This window comes from Bacillus rossius, chromosome 18, assembly GCF_032445375.1.
Source record: "Bacillus rossius redtenbacheri isolate Brsri chromosome 18, Brsri_v3, whole genome shotgun sequence".
NCBI lineage: Eukaryota > Metazoa > Arthropoda > Insecta > Phasmatodea > Bacillidae > Bacillus > Bacillus rossius.
Genome location: NC_086345.1, coordinates 1,093,498 through 1,113,117, shown reverse-complemented (window position 1 = coordinate 1,113,117; position 19,620 = coordinate 1,093,498). Strand labels below are relative to the sequence as shown.

The 19,620-nt window shown below is 37.9% G+C and overlaps 1 protein-coding gene across 2 annotated transcripts in view; it reads left to right on the top strand.

Annotated features, from left to right (window-relative positions):
- The window catches only part of LOC134541170 (xanthine dehydrogenase), a 228,666-nt gene that overhangs the window by 170,988 nt on the left and 38,058 nt on the right, over positions 1-19,620 (top strand). For both annotated transcript variants that reach the window (XM_063384399.1, XM_063384400.1), the window contains exons 19-21: positions 15-189; positions 1,090-1,281; positions 5,366-5,511. In XM_063384399.1, the coding sequence (XP_063240469.1) occupies positions 15-189; positions 1,090-1,281; positions 5,366-5,511 (513 nt within the window). The remainder of the gene's footprint in view (positions 1-14; positions 190-1,089; positions 1,282-5,365; positions 5,512-19,620) is intronic.

Sequence of the window (19,620 nt, the reverse complement as noted above, 5' to 3'; positions counted from 1 at the left end):
CTTTTCTCGTCCAGGCTCGGCCAACCGGTGCGCTGCATGCTGGACAGAGACGAGGACATGATGATCACAGGCAGTCGCCATCCCTTCTTCGGCAGGTACAAGGTGGCTTTCTCCAGCCGAGGCCAGCTGCTGGGCTGTGAGATGGACATTTATAACAATGCCGGAAGCACCATGGACTTATCGCAATCTGTAAGCGTTTATGTTGTATTCTTAATGATGCTGGGTTTTCAATTGCAAGCTTATGTAACAGTGCATATATATGCTCTGTAAATGATTTATTGGCGTGGTTTGAGTTTAAAAAAAAATTGCTGGCAGTGGTTTATGTCCAAAAATAATTTATGTTAAAGTGCATATATTTTTATGCATTTAATTGTAAGGATTTTTTTTTTTAAATATTGTATTCGGACGTTAAGCTTATTCGTATCATTCCTCGAAATTAATCATTGCACCTACCCTTGGGTGAGTGCCGATTATGTGATAGGCGTAATATATTTCAATTATGATAATACAGTGTATTGGAAAAACATTTTCAAAATATCTAAATACTTAGAAACTGCTGGTCATGTTTTATTTTTTTAGTGATGTTGGTCATTTCGCAGATTCTTTTGATTATAGTTTTTTTCCTTTTAATTGCTGAATTTGTGTAAAGTTGTCAATTTTTTAATTGTGTTCTTTTAATACTCATAAAATATCAATATATATATAATTTTTTTTGAAGAAACTAATTTCCTATTATTTAATGAAGCTGGTATCTTGCTGAAGTGTAAAGTTTCATATTTCAGTTAATATTGTTAAATAGGTATTGTTCATGTTTGAAGTTTACGCACGTTCTTAGAAGTAAATTTTTTTAACTGTGTATAATAATTCCAGAATGAAAAGAACCCTGATTGCACATTTATTTACTAAATCTTTATAGAACACATTTTCTAAATAAAAAGCTTAGAAATTGGTTGAAATAACAATTTAATAATTCTACTTACATGCTCTTTAATACAGAACCAAATAAATGTTTAAATGAACTAACTAATTTAAAGTGTTTATTTTTGAGTAGGTTAAAAATTTTTGTTAAAATTGTTATGTTTTGTGCAGGTGCTCGAGAGGGCGATGTTCCACTTCCAGAACTCATATTTGATACCAAATGTGAAAGTCACTGGCTATGTTTGCAAAACAAACCTACCTTCCAACACAGCTTTCAGAGGATTCGGAGGACCGCAGGGAATGTTTTTTGCCGAGAACTTGATAAGAGACGTGGCTAGGTTCTTGGGAAAGGATCCTATTGAGGTACAGCACCATGCATGATTGTGCGCTGGCTCAATGACCTTTGTTTCCTCTCCCACTCTACTTGCCTTGACCAACCTCGTGATCTTACTTTGTATCCTACACACAACTTTGCCATTGACACTCAATTTCCCAGGGATGGTAATAATTCATTGATCCTCAGTTAGTATACAATAAATCTGCGTTCATGCATGATTGAAATCGTGCTCTCTGAGAATCATAAACCTTATTTATATTTTATTTTAAAACTGGCTGAAGTAATTTAATAAACCCTTCAGTTTACATTCTTTTAATGACTCTCGCAGAAGGTAAGATTTATTTAAGATATTATTAATGACCACTGTAATTGCTTATTACACTGTATTTCACAAGAAACCTCAATATCTGACAAGAAATATGACATGAAAAAACACAGAAAACAAGCTAAAATCGTTGGCCAGACATGTCAGTTAGATTGGACAAACAAATCAGTCAGGGTCAGGCTTACGAGACCAGTTGGTTTCCAGACACATCCAGTCGGTGGCCAGGCACATCCAATTGTTGCCTAGACAACTTCAGTCTCTGGCGAGGCATGTCGGATAGTTTGGAAAGGCATGTCCATTGGTGGTCAGGCATGTACAGTCAGTAACCAAGAAGTGTAATATTTCGGTTCTAGGAATACCTTCCAATCAAGTCATGATTAACGTCAGATTTTTAGGCCAGTCGTTTCCGAACCAAAAAGTATTTTTTCTACGTTCGACTAAAACTTCAAACAGATCATATACAATGTCAGACATGTAGGCAAAGCGTCTCCGAACCAAAAAGGTTTTTTTTTTTCGGCAATACTGAGCGAACATTTTAAATAGGTCATTTTCAATGTCGACATTTAGACCAGGCATCTCTGAACCACGAGGCCAATTATGTCCCGACTGCAGACTTTTCGATGCATTTTCGCCAAAAAGGAAGCACATTGAACTAAAAGGACGTACATGTGGACGAAAATTCTTCTTGAAAAAATAGGATATCATCACAGGGATACGATCTAATCAGAGGGACGGATCTCATCAGTAGGATACGATACAACCAGTCGCGTAGCCAGGATTGTTGTATGGGGGGGGGGCCTTAGAAGCATGGTTCTCTCCCCCCCCCCCTACCCCGTTTTAAAGTTCTCCCCCGGATAATTTTGGATTTTAAGGTGTAAAATAGTGCTATTTGAGCAGTTTTCGGTACTTAACTTTAAATATTGTAATTGTAAAAATATAATTAATTTTTTAATAAAAAAAATTGTTTGAGTGATGAAGTAAGAAATTAATTAAATATATTTTTATCAATTCAAGTGGCTTGTCCATGTCAACTCAAAATCATAAATCATGCTCGAAGATCGACAATACAAAAAAAAACGAATAGAAAGGGTTGAGTTTCGGCAGAACTGGCCTATTCCTGGAAACAATTAGCTTTAGCTTGAAGAGTTACATGACACCATGACATCGTCTCAATTCTATATACACACAGCGATACTTACACTTTTTGAAGCCCAGTTACCACCTGCTTATAATTACCGCGCTGGTTAAATACAATAGGTGTAAGATATTTGAAAGCTTGGGACCCGTCACTGCGTCGCAACCTTATAGCTTCTGCTCGCGACAGTGGTAGGGGAAGGGAAGGAGAATCGGTAGGGCTCGCTTACTCTTCCCATTCAGTGCAGTGACCGGTGATAGCAGTAAGACACCCAGGCTTTTAGCTAACCTGCTTTCAGATAAGAAAAAAGTGTTGCTAAGGGGGGGGGGGGGGGGGGCTAGACCCCTAACCCCTCCCCCCCCCCGGTTACGCCACTGGATACTACTCTCTTGACTTCGTGCATTTAGAGAAAATGTCATACATTTACATAAACAATTAACTCAGTAGGATGCTATCCTATCAGTAGGATACGATCCTCAATATATATTTATATATATTTCTGTTTATAGTATGCTCCAACTGATCCATCTGTCTTTGGCAACTGACCATTACCTGTTAACTAAGTCATGCCTTATGTATTTAAGTTCAATATTTGCTGAAAAATACTGCCACATCAACATTGCTACAGAGTTAAAACTTTTTGGCCCGTTAGTCAGAATTACGGCTATGGCGGTGCCTCTGTGTGTGATGTTAATAACATCACATTGTGGATATTTTCAGGAAATTTGTTACTGTACCATATGAACAGTGTCATCACGACATTTAAGAATTCTTAAGTACGTTGTAACTGCAGCAATCTTACTAAGTAGCAGAACAATATATTTGGTTTTATATAGTAATATTTTATTGGCCAGGGAAAAATTATGAAAGACCTGGAGAACTCAGAGAATTTCTTTTTGTAGGTTTTTCTGGGCATTCTGTAATAACGTGCCGAGTTCCTGCCCTTATTTGCAATATTTGTTGAGCAAGTCGCTTTGAATATTGCTAAAAGTCTTGCAACTCACTGGTGGTAGCAGGTCTTTCTGTGGGATCATAGGCCAATGTTATGAACATGTCTCAACAGAATTCACAGCGATGGCAGAATTGAACTTCCTTAATTATTTTCTTGGAAAGAAAATCAGAATGTGCATAACCTTTCACATACCTTACATTAACTCTTGTTAATATACTAGGATTATCCCTAAAATAAAGTCTCCAATTTTTTTTCACAACAAAAACATATTTATTTGCCAGGAACTATACATTTTTGGGAAGCTTGGACTATCTACTATTTTTCTACTTAATCCCTGCTGCGATCGATGTAGTGTAACATTTTCACATACACCAGTGTCATAGAAATATCTCGCGATGGCGCGCAGGTAGTGTACGACTTCTTTCAACTCCTCGTCGGTCCTAAAATTCGTCCCACCCAGTTGTGACTTTAATGCAGGTAAGAGATGACTTGGTGCTTGGTTCATATTGAATGGGTTAAGGGGGGGTGGGTGAAGGGTGTGTGACGTTATCCCATTCAAATCGGTTGATAAGGTCGGTTGTTGCACATGCGGCGCGGGGAACAGCTTTGTCCTGATGAAAACGTACTCCCTTCGTCAGCATGCCACTCCTATTTGTTTTGTATTGAACGGTGGCGGTTCTTCAAAGTTGACAGCAGCGATCAGAGTTTATTGATATACTGGTAGGTATGAACTCGCACAGCCAAGTTCCTTTCCTGTTCCAAAACGTTGTCGCGTTCACTTTGCCGGACGACAATGTTTGTTTAAACTTTCGCGACTTCGGAGATCCTGAATTCCGCCACTGACAGGACTGTTCTTTTGTTCCTCGTGCGTTGCAATGCACCACGGTTTCTTCGCTAGTGACAATTTAATCAAATAGTTACTCCCCCTTTTCTGTGTACCAATCAAAGAATTCACAGCCCGTTTCAACCCGTTGTCGTTTGTGATCTTCATTGAGCATTCTGGGGACCTACCTTGCACACACTTTGTGATAATGTAAGTTTTGGTCAAAATTTTGCCAATAGTAATCTTACTGAAATCAAAGATATATATGCACAGCTCCCAATATTCATCTGTCGATTTTCAAACATTACCCTATCCACGTTTGCAATCATTTCGTCCGAGACCGATGGCGCTCTTCATCATGATGTCTGTACATCAGTTTTTAAACTCTCTGCAATTTTTTTTCGCACAGCTTTGATGTCCATACACTGTTTTCCATACACTTTACATAACTTTCAATGAATTTTAATAGGCGTAGTGTCCTTAGCACACAAAAACGAATGGCAGAATGTAACTCACACCTGGCAGTAGCGGCGAGTGGAAGATTCCATCGCGAATGGCTATCAAAACATGATTTAGCGTCGCAGACAGCTCGGAGTGGTGGGGATTTGTAGGCTTTTTTTCTGTTTTTTGTAGCTACAGGTCAACGTTGCCAGATATTGAGTTAAAGCGTTTTTCGTGACTCCAGTGCCTTGGAGAAGTTATTTTACGGATAACCCTTAATTATAATGCAATGAACTTGTACTTTGGTAAATACTTGTTATATTAGGTTATATTTGTTTTATATGATAATATATTCAACAAAAAAATTTTATTTAAATTTATCTATGATAAACTTGTTTTGAAATAACAGTAAACTTTCTTGTGACTTGTCAAAGGTGGCAGCAATGAATCTGTACAAGGATGGGGATTCGACTCACTTCAACCAACCTCTAGAGAACTGCACTCTGAGGAAATGCTGGGATGAGTGTCTGCAGAGGTCTAACTTTACCTCCAGAAAAGCGCAAATAGAAGCTTTCAATAAGTAAGCCACCCGGTTTCACTTGAACTTTTGTTTCTTGAAATACATCTGCACTTAAGACAATGCAAATTCATTAGATGCAGTCAAGCTCTTAAAAAATTTTCAAAGACTTTTCAGAATAGTGGGACTCTGCTGTATATTTTTAATTCGGTAACAGTAATTTAGCAATCAAATGCAACTCTGAATACAATTTAAATTTGTTGTATTATAAAATTATTTAATAAATTTCAATTTTGATTACTAACTTTCATTGAATTGTTCTCTCTTGGATTGTCACTGACATGAGAGTATTTATGAGTGTTAATAATTGTGAAAATCGCACATAGATTCCAAAGAAAAAACATTTTTAAAAGACAGAGACTAGTGATTTCATTGGATTACACCATTTCCCGTAATTTATATACAAATAATATATAAGAATTAAATACTCGTAAAATTATTGGTAAGTTCAATTATAATATGTAAAGTTACTCATTCCAAGATAAGTTAATTTTTGTTTTGTATCTCATAAGATAGTTTTATACTTTTTTTTTTTCGTAGTTTATTGTTTAAAGTTGTGGTTATGCTCTTATTCAAAAACAAGAATTGCATGAGCAGTGTGTCTATACCTTCTTCATGTAGATGATTAGTTATAGTTGTAACATGTGGTTAGTACACCTACAGGGGTGTGATCATAGATGTTCTGGTATTAGTACCATTTTGTTTGGAGAGGAAATTTTATAATTCAATGGTTCATCTGAAATAATTGTACTGTTGTAGTAGTATGTTTTGGCCGGAACTGGGACAGGGTCCTGGGTGTGGATTGAAGATTGTTTACATTGTGACGTCACGGCGGCCATCTTGAAGGTGTGTAACGGGACACATCGTAACGGGACAAGTTTGACCTTGACCTTTGACCCTCAAAATTCGCCAAAATTGGGCAAAAATTGCCCAAAATTCCTCAAAATTCGCCAAAATGTACATTTCTGTGGAAAAAAATTCCGCCAAAAATTCTCAAAAAATTCCACAAATTAAAAATTTCTCTTTTCGAGGGAAAAATTCCTGTTTCGAGGGAAAATTTCCCGTCTTTAGTCCTTAAAAATCCCAGCGGCTAGAAATGTCCATATAGAGGCTTAAGCATCCATGTCTACAGCCTCTGATAAGCCTCTGACGTCATCATGGAATATGTCATTTTGAATAAAGACGTCACCGTTGCAATTTTCGTTACAGCTGCCATCTTTAACTTTTTTTATTTATTATCCGATTTTTATGGAAAAAAATTTAAAATTTATAAAAAATTCAATTAATAAAAATTTTATAAAAAATATTTAAAAATCATACATTAACGACACGGAGCTCGGAGTCCTCAGTTCGAACCCGACGAGCGCAAAAAAAAAATAAAAATGACGACCGAACCTTCCCCCGTGGAGGGTGCTAGCAGACTGACTCCCACCACTTTTTTTCAAAGCATATATATCGTCACCTAGTATGACGTCATGTCCGCCATCTTGTCTTCGATGCTGGAAGCCATCATAATTGTATCGTCGGCTAGAGTGCGCTGACGCCATGTTAGTTTAATTCTTACCCGCTAGAGTGCAGTAAACATGTATTACCGAGGTGCCCCCGCCATCTTGAAATTTGGCCGCCATCTTGAAAATCCGTAATAATTTAGCTAGAAATTCGGGAAAAGTTCCAAAATTCATTAAAAAAATCACTCATTAATTTACATATTGATTTGATCCGCTCCTTTCCTTGGTTCGATCTCTGAACGAAGCTAAAAATAAATTTAATTTAAATATCAGAAAAGTGTCAGGTTCAAGGAATTAAACACCACAAGTTCTTTTACAAACATAATATTTATTACATAATTTCTATTCTACTACAGGATCAGTTGCAAAAGCCAGCAATCTTATAATCATTAGTTCCGCATCGGTGTGAAATGACTAATTCTTAGCTCCAATCGGCTTATACCTGACAGAGACCAACCAGAACCTTTACTGACATAGTCCTCCTCTTCTTGACAAAGTTTCTGGATACCGTGTTTAACAGTTTGCTTCACATCGTCCGAACTGTAAATTACTGCTGCCGATGTCTTGAATGCACACGTCTTCTCTTTGTCATCAAACGGATATGGCTTTCCATATATACAGTCCAACCACAAGTTATATTTCAAAGGTCCGTTTGTTGCTACGTCATCAGTAAGCTGATTGATTATGTTCTGTCTGATATCATCAAGAAAATTACAAATGTCTTTCGACTCACCTAACATATTTAGATAATAGTAGTCTTTCAATGTTCCACGAAATGCAGACTGCGCCAAGTAGAAGCCATTATCATTCACCTGCAGAGCACCGATCACAGTCTTAGGTTTAGTTCCATGCCCAGATGCCATAGCAATCGGTTGCTGCGCATCTGTTTTCTTGCTTGTACGCTTACGAGTCTCCAATCTAAAACGAGGAGTCGAAATTTCTGAAGGTAGTTCAGCAGTAGGCGCACGAACTTCACCTTTACAGTTTTTCGAATGTCGTCGCAAATTATCAATTCGAGTAAACCATTCATAACACTCATCACAGCGAAACTTCATGCGAGAAGGATTCTTCATGCATTTGCTCCGCTCATGTCTTCGTGCATCATGGGAAAATGCGAACGACGTATCACAGTAGCTGCAAGGATACCGCGGTGATGAAGACGAACCTTTCAGACTCGATCCAGATACTGACGTTGTCGCCGACGTACCATTTCCAGGCATGCTCTTATACACATCGATGCATCGTTGTTGCACCGATACCTTTACTTTCTGCCGCGCAACAGGTCCTTTGCATGTCTCCAAGTGTTGCTGCAAATTAGCATTTCTTGTAAATTGCTTGCGACACTTAATACAGCCAAACATTTTTCGATAAGGGTTCTTAGCACATTCTCTCTTCTCATGTCTGCGAGCATTTGAGGTGATAGTAAATGATGCGTCACAGTATTTGCACTGACGCAATGTACGCTCTTCATTAGTTGAAGAATCCATTGTTGATGATGAAACTTCGGATGATGGTGGTATCACATCTGTTGAAATCTCCTCCAATGTTGACGTTGTCGTTGCCAACGGGATCTGCACATTCTCCATCGTAGCTGTCGTCAAGGTTCCCGTAGTCGACGGTACAACCTCCGAGTTTAACGTTAAAGACGGTAAAGATGCCATCGAGGTCTCAAGAACAGCTTATTGACACGACTTATGCACCAGAAGAAACAAACTAGGTGATCCTTACACCGCCGTCGTCAGAATCAAACTGAGCGTCCTGCTGTCTAGGACTCGCTTATATACATGCACCGTATGGAATAATACGCTAGTCAAATTAAGAACCATGTACAATAATACTAGAGTCAAATCTACAAATTAAAAAAGAGGATCATTTGATCGAAAAAAAATTCGATATCTCCAATATACGCCAGGCTCCAAGAGCTACAATTCACGTCATCAGATCCATCTACATTTTGCTCCTATGCTTCAATTGACCATTAGCTGCAAGTGCTCCAACAGCTCCATCAGCTCCAACACGTAATGTACGCAATGTACGCACAATACATGCAATTTACACGCAATAAATGTAATGATTACACAGTACACACAGGAAACGGAACGTACACACAGTACACACAGGAAACTGAACGGACACACAGTACACACAGGAAACGGAACGTACACACAGTACACACAGGAAACTGAACGTACACACAGTACACACAGGAAACGGAACGTACACACAGTACACACAGGAAACGGAACGTACACACAGTACACACAGGAAACGGAACGTACACACAGTACACACAGGAAACTAAACGCACACACAGTACACACAGGTAACTAAACGTACACACAGTACACACAGGAAACTGAACGTACACACAGTACACACAGGAAACTGAACGTACACACAGTACACACAGGAAACGGAACGTACACACAGTACACACAGGAAACTGAACGTACACACAGTACACACAGGAAACGGAAAGTACACACAGTAAACACAGGAAACGGAACGTACACACAGTACACACAGGAAACGGAACGTACACACAGTACACACAGGAAACGGAACGTATACACAGTACACACAGGAAACGGAATGTACACACAGTACACACAGGAAACGTAATGATCACACATACAATAGCGGAAACACACACAGGCTTAGTTGGAAATCAGAATACAAGAAATAAAAACATTAAATTTTTACTTTCAATATTTTATTACTTCTCATCATTACACAAATACAAGTAAAAGAAGCCATTATTGTATGTAGCCAGATTTCCTCAGTTCTTTGAGTATAAAGGACATTTCTTTGATGCACGGATAGTTTCCTGCACAAAGCGAGCCATGTAGAAGTCTTAGCCGGTCAACCAATATGTTTGGATCTTACCATGATGTGTAATCAATCTCTTCTACCACCATCTTACTTGCTTGTTTATTATAAATACTTTTAATATCACAATCGTCCCAGTGATCATAATAAGCATTATCAGATTTATTTATTATAACACGACGTTTCCATCGTTTCGGTCTCAGGACATCGCCACATTCTTCGATCTTGTCAGCTCTAGGTGCTTCATCACAGTCTATGCCTTTGTCAACAGCCTCAGAGTCACTGTAACAATCACTGTAGAAGACATCTTCTTCACCCAGATTACCGTATGAATTCGCTATCGATGATGTCGAAGTGTCTTCATCGTCTTCATGCTTCCTTTTAAGGAGTCCATCATTTTTACAAAGAATGGAGGATCTACTGAATATAGGCTTGAATGTATTCTCACTTTTCACGGTGTTGATACTTCCATTAGTTTCAGTCTTCCCGAAGCCATTAGCATCCTTCAATTTATGTTCTTCCTCACGATCAGGTGAGCTAATACCATCACGCTCAGGACAAGGAAAATTATTATCATAATGCAGATCAATCTTTTTCAGTCTAGTGGATCCATCGGTGTACTCTATGCCGTAAGTAGTCTTGACTTTACATGTTCTACCATGTCTTTTTAAACTGCCAATTCGTGTTAACAACCTGCTACATCGATTACAGCTTAACATGTTGCGTAGTGGGTTTCTAGCACAATCATTCTTCTCATGACGTCTAGCATTCCTTCTCATGACAAAATCCTTGCCACAGTATCTACAGGGGCTTCCTTCCGATTCAGCTATAGATAACAAACCACGATCCATGGTAGCTTCTGTGACTAATGTTAGATACAAACTGTCAGTTTTCTCCAATTGGAACCATTTCTTAAATAGAGTTTTCGAAATATTACATCAGCGAGAGTTAAGTTATGTAATGTTAAGCAAATTGATGCAAGTAGTTCCGGTTGTCGTCAACAGATGGCGCCACGTGTTGCTTGCAGGTAAATAATAGAGGAACTTCGGGTATTGTGGACCCATCGGTTAAAGTGGACCCACGCTGTCAAACTCGGTGTATGTGCTGCAACCTAGGAAGAATCACAATAAGTAATCTGCCACAGAAGCTGAGTTGCTTAGACTGTTGAAAACGTGCGCGCATATCGATCTCCGCAGGTTACGTTACGATGACGAAAAACCAAGATATAAAAGTTTTTGCAGGTATGTATGTCTTTGTAACGTGTTGAAATACTTAAGGTAAATAAATTATGTATAATATTTAAAAGTAACGATAAAGGAGTCTGTGTTAATGGTAGGTGTTGGAAATGGTCAGCACGTAAGTAGTTTCGATCATAATTCCATTCGAATAACAATGGCATAGGTCGGCTAAAGTGGACCTACGAGGTGCGGGTAAAGTGGTACCGGTCCACTTTACCCGCCAAATTTTACGTAACATACAGATTTTTTTTAAATTAATTTTTTACTTTAGGTAGGATTCACGACACTTCAAATTTCTCTTAGAGTAGCGGCGGAAGTTAGTAAAAGCCAATCAGTGAGAAGCTTTTATTTAAATGCCACTCGCTGATTGGTTAATTTAAAATTCAACGCAACGCTATGTGAAAATTCGCTGTATAGTGAATACCACTTTTTTTTATAACGTATGTAGAAAAGTTTTTTGGTTTGTTGCAGATGTCAACACAGGCAGAAAAAGTGGGTGTGTCAAGAAAGATCATAATCATGGAGTCAACAGTCCACGATTGCTGCTGTTCATGCTGTTCGTAAAAAAAAAGATATGGGCTTGAATAAAGCGCAAAAAATGTTCAATGTGCCTAAAACATCTTTAAGAAGATATGTCAATATGATTGCCAAATCACCTGAAGAATCCATTCTTACAACATCAGGTAGGAAACGAATATTTAGTCCCATAATGGAACAACAGTTAGTAGAGGATTTGTTGTTTATGGAAGCTAAATTATTAGGTTTAACTATGCAAGACGTAAGGAGGCTTGCCTACCAGTTAGCGGAAAAAAAATAATATTGAACACAGGTTTTCTGAACTCAGGGAGGCTGCTGGAAAGGACTGGTTATGTGGATTTCTAAGGCGACATAAAAATATTATCGTATTGCGAACTCTTTCAGGAACATCAATAGCCAGAGCCAAGGGGTTCAATAAAACTAGTGTTGCAAACCTTTTTTGATATTTTGGAAAGCGAATAAGACAAAACGAACTTCCCTCCAACTAGAATCTACAATGTAGATGAAAGTGGATTGTCTGTGCTATCCAGCAAAATACCTAAAGTGATTTCTTTAAAAGGTAAACGCCAGATTGGATCAATTTCATCAGCCGAACGAGGTTCACTTATCACTGTGATAGTATACATGAGTGCTGGTGGGAGTTATGTACCACCTATGTTAGTGTTCCCAAGAAAATCTTCAGTCAACATCTTACAAAAGGTGCTCCTCCAGGTTGTGTATTTACCTGCCACCCTTCTGGATGGACCAACAGTGACATTTTCAGTGAATGGTTTGATCACTTTGTGTATAGTACCAAACCAACATGCTCTGATCCTGTTCTCATTTTGGACGGACATTTCAGCCATACCAGGAATCTAGAAGTTATGGACAAAGCCAGAAAAATTTCGCTTCTTCGGAATATTGGGGTTACATGGCGGTTCAAGAAGGTACAGTTACAGCGACCCCAGAAAAATCAGGGGGTAATCAGTCACCTTTTCGAGATGTAGCAGACACATCTTCATCTGAAGCTCAGAATATACAACCAAACACATCTTCTGCTGCCAATGAAGCTTTTCCACTACTTCGAAATGTCAGCAACACTTCTTCAGTCATAGAAGAACCTTCAACACTTCTTCAGTCATAGAAGAGTCTTCAACACTTCTTCAGTGTCCGCGTCCCAAATCTCTACCGGGAGGAACTGCATTTTCAGTAGGCCCTAGTGACATTTCGCCATCTCCAGTAATCGCTAAAGCAGCAACAACAAGAGGTAGGGCAAGAGGAGCGGCATGTGTTGTTGCATCATCTCCTTTAAAAACAGCCTTCAAGAAAGTCGTAAACGAGCTGCCAAAAAAAATCCTGCCTGTTCAGCTTACTGGAAATAGAAGAATAACATAAATTAACAGCTATCTAGGAAGACTATGGATACAAAGCAATCAGTTGAGCGTAATACATTTGACGAAACTGATGCTACTTGTATCTATTGCTCTGGAAAGTTTTCTGATGACAGAGCTGGGGAAAATTGGGTTCAGTGTTTGGAGTGTTTGGACTGGAGTCACGAAGAATGTGCTGACAATGAAACTGCGCATTTCGTATGTGATATTTGCAAAACCTAATTCACCACTTTAGTACATATATCTACTGACATAGGGCTACACGTATGTGGTTAGTGCATCCTTATTACTATCATGTAGTCTAGAATGTTTTCAGTGTGCAAATAAGACATTTAGAATATTTTAGTAAATATGTGCACTATTATTCTGCTAAACTTCACTATTAATAACTTTTTGTCTCCGAAACGTCTATCCATTGTATACTCATACAAATTAAAATTTAATCTTTGTTTAAAAGTTTTAATAATTTGGGATGGGTAAAGTGGACCCATGGTTCCACTTTACCCACACTGTTCGGGTAAAGTGGACCTTTGCATACTTTTTTATATATCACTATACAAAGCCAACATCCTGAGTGAAATAAGTAGGTTCCATATTTTCGTTACCCTTACATACCAAGCTGTCATATTGAACAGACAGATGTAATTATCTTATACAGATACTGAAATACAACAAAAAAACAAAAGGGGGGTCCACAATACCCGAAGTTCCTCTATCTATTTCATTAATGTAGGATGCGGAACGCTCACTATCGATCGCAAAGGGAGGTTGGCTTCGATAGTATCCAAGGAGAAAAAAGTTCGTCCTTCCTGCTAGTGCTTCTCAGATTTCTCACGGTCCGTCATCTTGGATTACAACGTCACGGCGGCCATCTTGGATGGGTGTCACCTTGACCTTTGACCGAAACCGCAGGAATGATCGCAAGCACACGGATTAACCATCAAAATATTGATAAGAATAATCAGGAGCACACGGAGAAAACCATCATAATATTGGCAAGAATAATCAGGATCACACGGAGAAAACCGCCACAAGTTTTCTTTGATATCATTAAAATACAAAAAAAAATTAATAACAAATTAAAAATAAAAACGAAAAAAAAATTCAAACATTCTGGCTTGTACTAGAACTCTATCTTTGCTCAACAATGAGAAGTTCACAAGCTAGCAGAATGTTTGAATTTTTTTTTCGTTTTTATTTTTAATTTTTTATTAATTTTTTTTTGTATTTTAATGATATCAAAGAAAACTTGTGGCGGTTTTCTCCGTGTGATCCTGATTATTCTTGCCAATATTATGATGGTTTTCTCCGTGTGCTCCTGATTATTCTTATCAATATTTTGATGGTTAATCCGTGTGCTTGCGATCATTCCTGCGGTTTCGGTCAAAGGTCAAGGTGACACCCATCCAAGATGGCCGTTGTGACGTTGTAATCCAAGATGACGGACTGTGAGAAATCTGAGAAGCACTAGCAGGAAGGACGAACTTTTTTCTCCTTGGATACTATCGAAGCCAACCTCCCTTTGCGATAAATAGTGAGCGTTCCGCATCCTACATTAATGAAATAGATATTATTTACCTGCAAGCAACACGTGGCGCCATCTTTTGACGACAGCCGGAACTACTTGCATCAAATGCTCGCAGACATGAGAAGAGAGAATGTGCTAAGAACCCTTATCGAAAAATGTTTGGCTGTATTAAGTGTCGCAAGCAATTTACAAGAAATGCTAATTTGCAGCAACACTTGGAGACATGCAAAGGACCTGTTGCGCGGCAGAAAGTAAAGGTATCGGTGCAACAACGATGCATCGATGTGTATAAGAGCATGCCTGGAAATGGTACGTCGGCGACAACGTCAGTATCAGGATCGAGTCTGAAAGGTTCGTCTTCATCACCGCGGTATCCTTGCAGCTACTGTGATACGTCGTTCGCATTTTCCCATGATGCACGAAGACATGAGCGGAGCAAATGCATGAAGAATCCTTCTCGCATGAAGTTTCGCTGTGATGAGTGTTATGAATGGTTTACTCGAATTGATAATTTGCGACGACATTCGAAAAACTGTAAAGGTGAAGTTCGTGCGCCTACTGCTGAACTACCTTCAGAAATTTCGACTCCTCGTTTTAGATTGGAGACTCGTAAGCGTACAAGCAAGAAAACAGATGCGCAGCAACCGATTGCTATGGCATCTGGGCATGGAACTAAACCTAAGACTGTGATCGGTGCTCTGCAGGTGATTGATAATGGCTTCTACTTGGCGCAGTCTGCATTTCGTGGAACATTGAAAGACTACTATTATCTAAATACGTTAGGTGAGTCGAAAGACATTTGTAATTTTCTTGATGATATCAGACAGAACATAATCAATCAGCTTACTGATGACGTAGCAACAAACGGACCTTTGAAATATAACTTGTGGTTGGACTGTATATATGGAAAGCCATATCCGTTTGGTGACAAAGAGAAGACGTGTGCATTGAAGACATCGGCAGCAGTAATTTACAGTTCGGACGATGTGAAGCAAACTGTTAAACACGGTATCCAGAAACTTTGTCAAGAAGAGGAGGACTATGCCAGTAAAGGTTCTGGTTGGTCTCTGTCAGGTATAAGCCGATTGGAGCTAAGAATTAGTCATTTCACACCGATGCGGAACTAATGATTATAAGATTGCTGGCTTTTGCAACTGATCCTGTAGTAGAATAGAAATTATGTAATAAATATTATGTTTGTAAAAGAACTTGTGGTGTTTAATTCCTTGAACCTGACACTTTTCTGATATTTAAATTAAATTTATTTTTAGCTTCGTTCAGAGATCGAACCAAGGAAAGGAGCGGATCAAATCAATATGTAAATTAATGAGTGATTTTTTTAATGAATTTTGGAACTTTTCCCGAATTTCTAGCTAAATTATTACGGATTTTCAAGATGGCGGCCAAATTTCAAGATGGCGGGGGCACTTCGGTAATAAATGTTTACTGCACTCTAGCGGGTAAGAATTAAACTAACATGGCGTCAGCGCACTCTAGCCGACGATACAATTATGATGGCTTCCAGCATCGAAGACAAGATGGCGGACATGACGTCATACTAGGTGACGATATATATGCTTTGAAAAAAAGTGGTGGGAGTCAGTCTGCTAGCACCCACCACGGGGGAAGGATCGGTCGTCATTTTTATTTTTTTTTGTGCTCGTCGGGTTCGAACTGAGGACTCCGAGCTCCGTGTCGTTAATGTATGATTTTTAAATATTTTTTATAAAATTTTTATCAATTGAATTTTTTTAAAAATTTTAAATTTTTTTCCGTTAATTCGGATAATAAATAAAAAAGTTAAAGATGGCGGCTGTAACGAAAATTGCAACGGTGACGTCTTTATTCAAAATGACATATTCCATGATGACGTCAGAGGCTTATCAGAGGCTGTAGACATGGATGCTTAAGCCTCTATATGGACATTTTTAGCCGCTGGGATTTTTAAGGACTAAAAACGGGAAATTTTCCCTCGAAACAGGAATTTTTCCCTCGAAAAGAGAAATTTTTAATTTGTGGAATTTTTTGAGAATTTTTGGCGGAATGTTTTACCACAGAAATGTACATTTTGGCGAATTTTGAGGAATTTTGGGCAATTTTTGCCCAATTTTGGCGAATTTTGAGGGTCAAAGGTCAAGGTAAAACTTGTCCCGTTACGATGTGTCCCGTTACACTCCTCCAAGATGGCCGCCGTGACGTCACCCAGGACCCTGTCCCAGTTCCGGCCAAAACATACTACTTGTTGTAAATAAAAAAAACATTTTACATTATGATTTATTAGCAAATTGTAATTTTTGTGTTTTATAAAATGCAAATACATTTGTATGAATAAATTTTTTCATGCTAGAATTATGAAATTTCTATTAACATTATAAAATGCAATGAAGTATTTCATAAGTTAATTATTGGCAATTCTTCACTGTTTTTTTATTTTATTAAGTCATAACAATTTTACAAGCATAAGGCTATTTTTACTATCAGCTATTCATTCAAGTTTGCAAACTTGTATCAGGGTCATAATACAAACACAATTACTGAAGTTCAAGCTCAAAGAAATTCAGTTTCGTCAATAATTAATTTTTCAAAAAGTTACAAACTTTTATCATGTTACCATGTTAAATTTATTTTCATGTGTCAACGGAGTATCTACTTCCACAATATTAGAGTAAGATGGGGCAAAGCTCCGCACTTAAGGTTTAAATTGATATTCTGACCGTCCAAATAGCAGGAGGATGATTTTTCCTAATTTCCGGAATACACACACATTAATACAATTCAGTTATATTCACAACTGTAGGAAAACAAGTGCATTATTTCATAAGTTACAAGTATCGACAGATGTGCAAATCCGGATCTTTACCCCACTAGTGGGGCAAAGATCCGAATTGAGTGGGGCAAATACCTAAACCCACAGTGATCAACACTTATTATCTACAGGAAAACATTTTATTTATTATAATATGATTATTTTAAAATATCACCACTTTGGAAGTTGTAAACAGGAAATTACAAAATCACACAAAGAGTCCAAAAATCTAATTAGACAAAATAATTGATAAATTTTAAAACATTGCTTAAATATATATAAAACAATGTCAAATTTAAAAAAAAATTAAAATTTATAATTTAAAAATAAAATTCTAACTTTCTTAAACTATATATTTAAATGGAAAATTAAAAATATTCTAGCTCTACAAATTTGAAATTAAATAAACCAATGAAAAGTAAAAGAAACCCAATGGCAATAGACTAACGATAGTAGACATAGTAGAAAGTAGATAACTTCAACTTACACAATGTATGCAAAATATCATTTTTTCTCATTTATGACTTGGCATAAAATAAAATAAAAAATTGAACAGATGCAGTAACAGCATTGACATAGTAAAGGGACAAATATAACATTTATCTTGTAGTTTAAAGACAGGTTCAATTCTGGAGCTTCATTGACACAAATCACACACAAAGTTTAGTGTGTCACAATGCCTCACATGAAGTACACTGGATCCAGTCCTCGTTAGGTGGGTCTTCATACAATGCCTCACAGCATGGGCACTGTATTTTATCTGACTGAATGGCTGATTTTACTTGTTTAACAGTGTCAGCAAATGTACATATGCAATGGTCACGGCAGAAGTTAATTGCTTCTAGCGACAAATGTGACGAATTATTATTCAGCAGAAGCAATACAGGATGATCAATGTCAGCTCGCACCTTTACCTGAAAGTGACGAAGCCATTCCATAAAGAGGCTACAATTTACATAACCCGAGTCAGAACACATTGCAATTGTTTCTGGAGGAGCTCCATCTAGAAGTTCATTTCTCATTCGCTTGCTTGCAAATATTATTGCAGGTGGGACAAAAATACCACTGGCACTCAGAGAACACTCAACTGTGATATTTTCGCCCCTCTCACAAGATGATACTTTACCAACAAGCTTCTTCCCTTGTCTTGCAATCACTTTTGGCACCTTGTTTGGAACCGTTGAAAGACCACTTTCATCCATATTAAAAATTGCGCTCGGTGGGAATTTGTACTTGTTGTACAACACAGACAAATTGTCATAGACAACTTGACTTGGCTCTTGCTGAACCCCATAATTCGGCCGAGACTCGTCTTCTGTGGTGTTCTGAGTGCCAAATTATGTGTTTCAATAAATATATAGGCCCAATCTTTTTCCGCCATTTGCTTTGCTTTGTCAAAGTGTGGGCGATTCCAGTTGATTCCGCGTAGTCAAAGCCGAGTTAAAATCGCGAATCCAAGTATCTACAGTGGGTTGCTAATTCGGCTTCTTGGTCAACTGTAAAAACTGCAACTGCTAGCATTTCCGGAGTGTAAGCCTTGGCTTTTGTTTTTCTTGTATAGTTTCTGAAATAAAATATAGAATGGATATTAGTCTTATTAACGATTATTTGTTCTCAGATGATGGAATTCAAATACATGTTATTTATCATTCAGTAAAGAAAGGCATGTGGAGGGTGTTCAGATTATTTTTAAAACTTTGTGAACATATATTCAATTTTTTTCCTATTAATGGGAGGGCTAGTATACCAGCGAATCCCGCTTTTCTTTTCAGTGCCTCTGTACAAGGTAAAATAAAAGTTTTATACATTAATTTATTTTTATATCCCCTATTATGTTCCAAAGCACTCGTGTAATAACTGAGCGCAGTTTATTCAATATTAAAACACAATAAGATGGGAATTAATAGTTAGTAAAGTTAAATATGTGGATAATGCAATGAAAAAGAAAGGAATGCAATGACCATTTACATTGCCAAAACATTTTCCTCCAAGTGCCTAAACCCACAGCAAAATATTGAGCATTAGAGAGGCTGAGACTTCAAATTAAAACATTATTTTAAAAAAATTAATTAATTAATGTTAGACATACACGTGCGAGGGGCAAAGATCCGCATTAAACACGTAGTGCGGATCTTTACCCCGTCATTAGTTGCGGATGCTTGCCCCAGAGCGCAGTCTGGCCTGTGCGCGACTCCTGCTGCTACCTGTGTTTGACCATCTCTACCACTACCAATGCACAGTAACCATAAAGAAGCACACTTTCTTACTGTGGTTTCATAAATCCTTCCCGATCGTT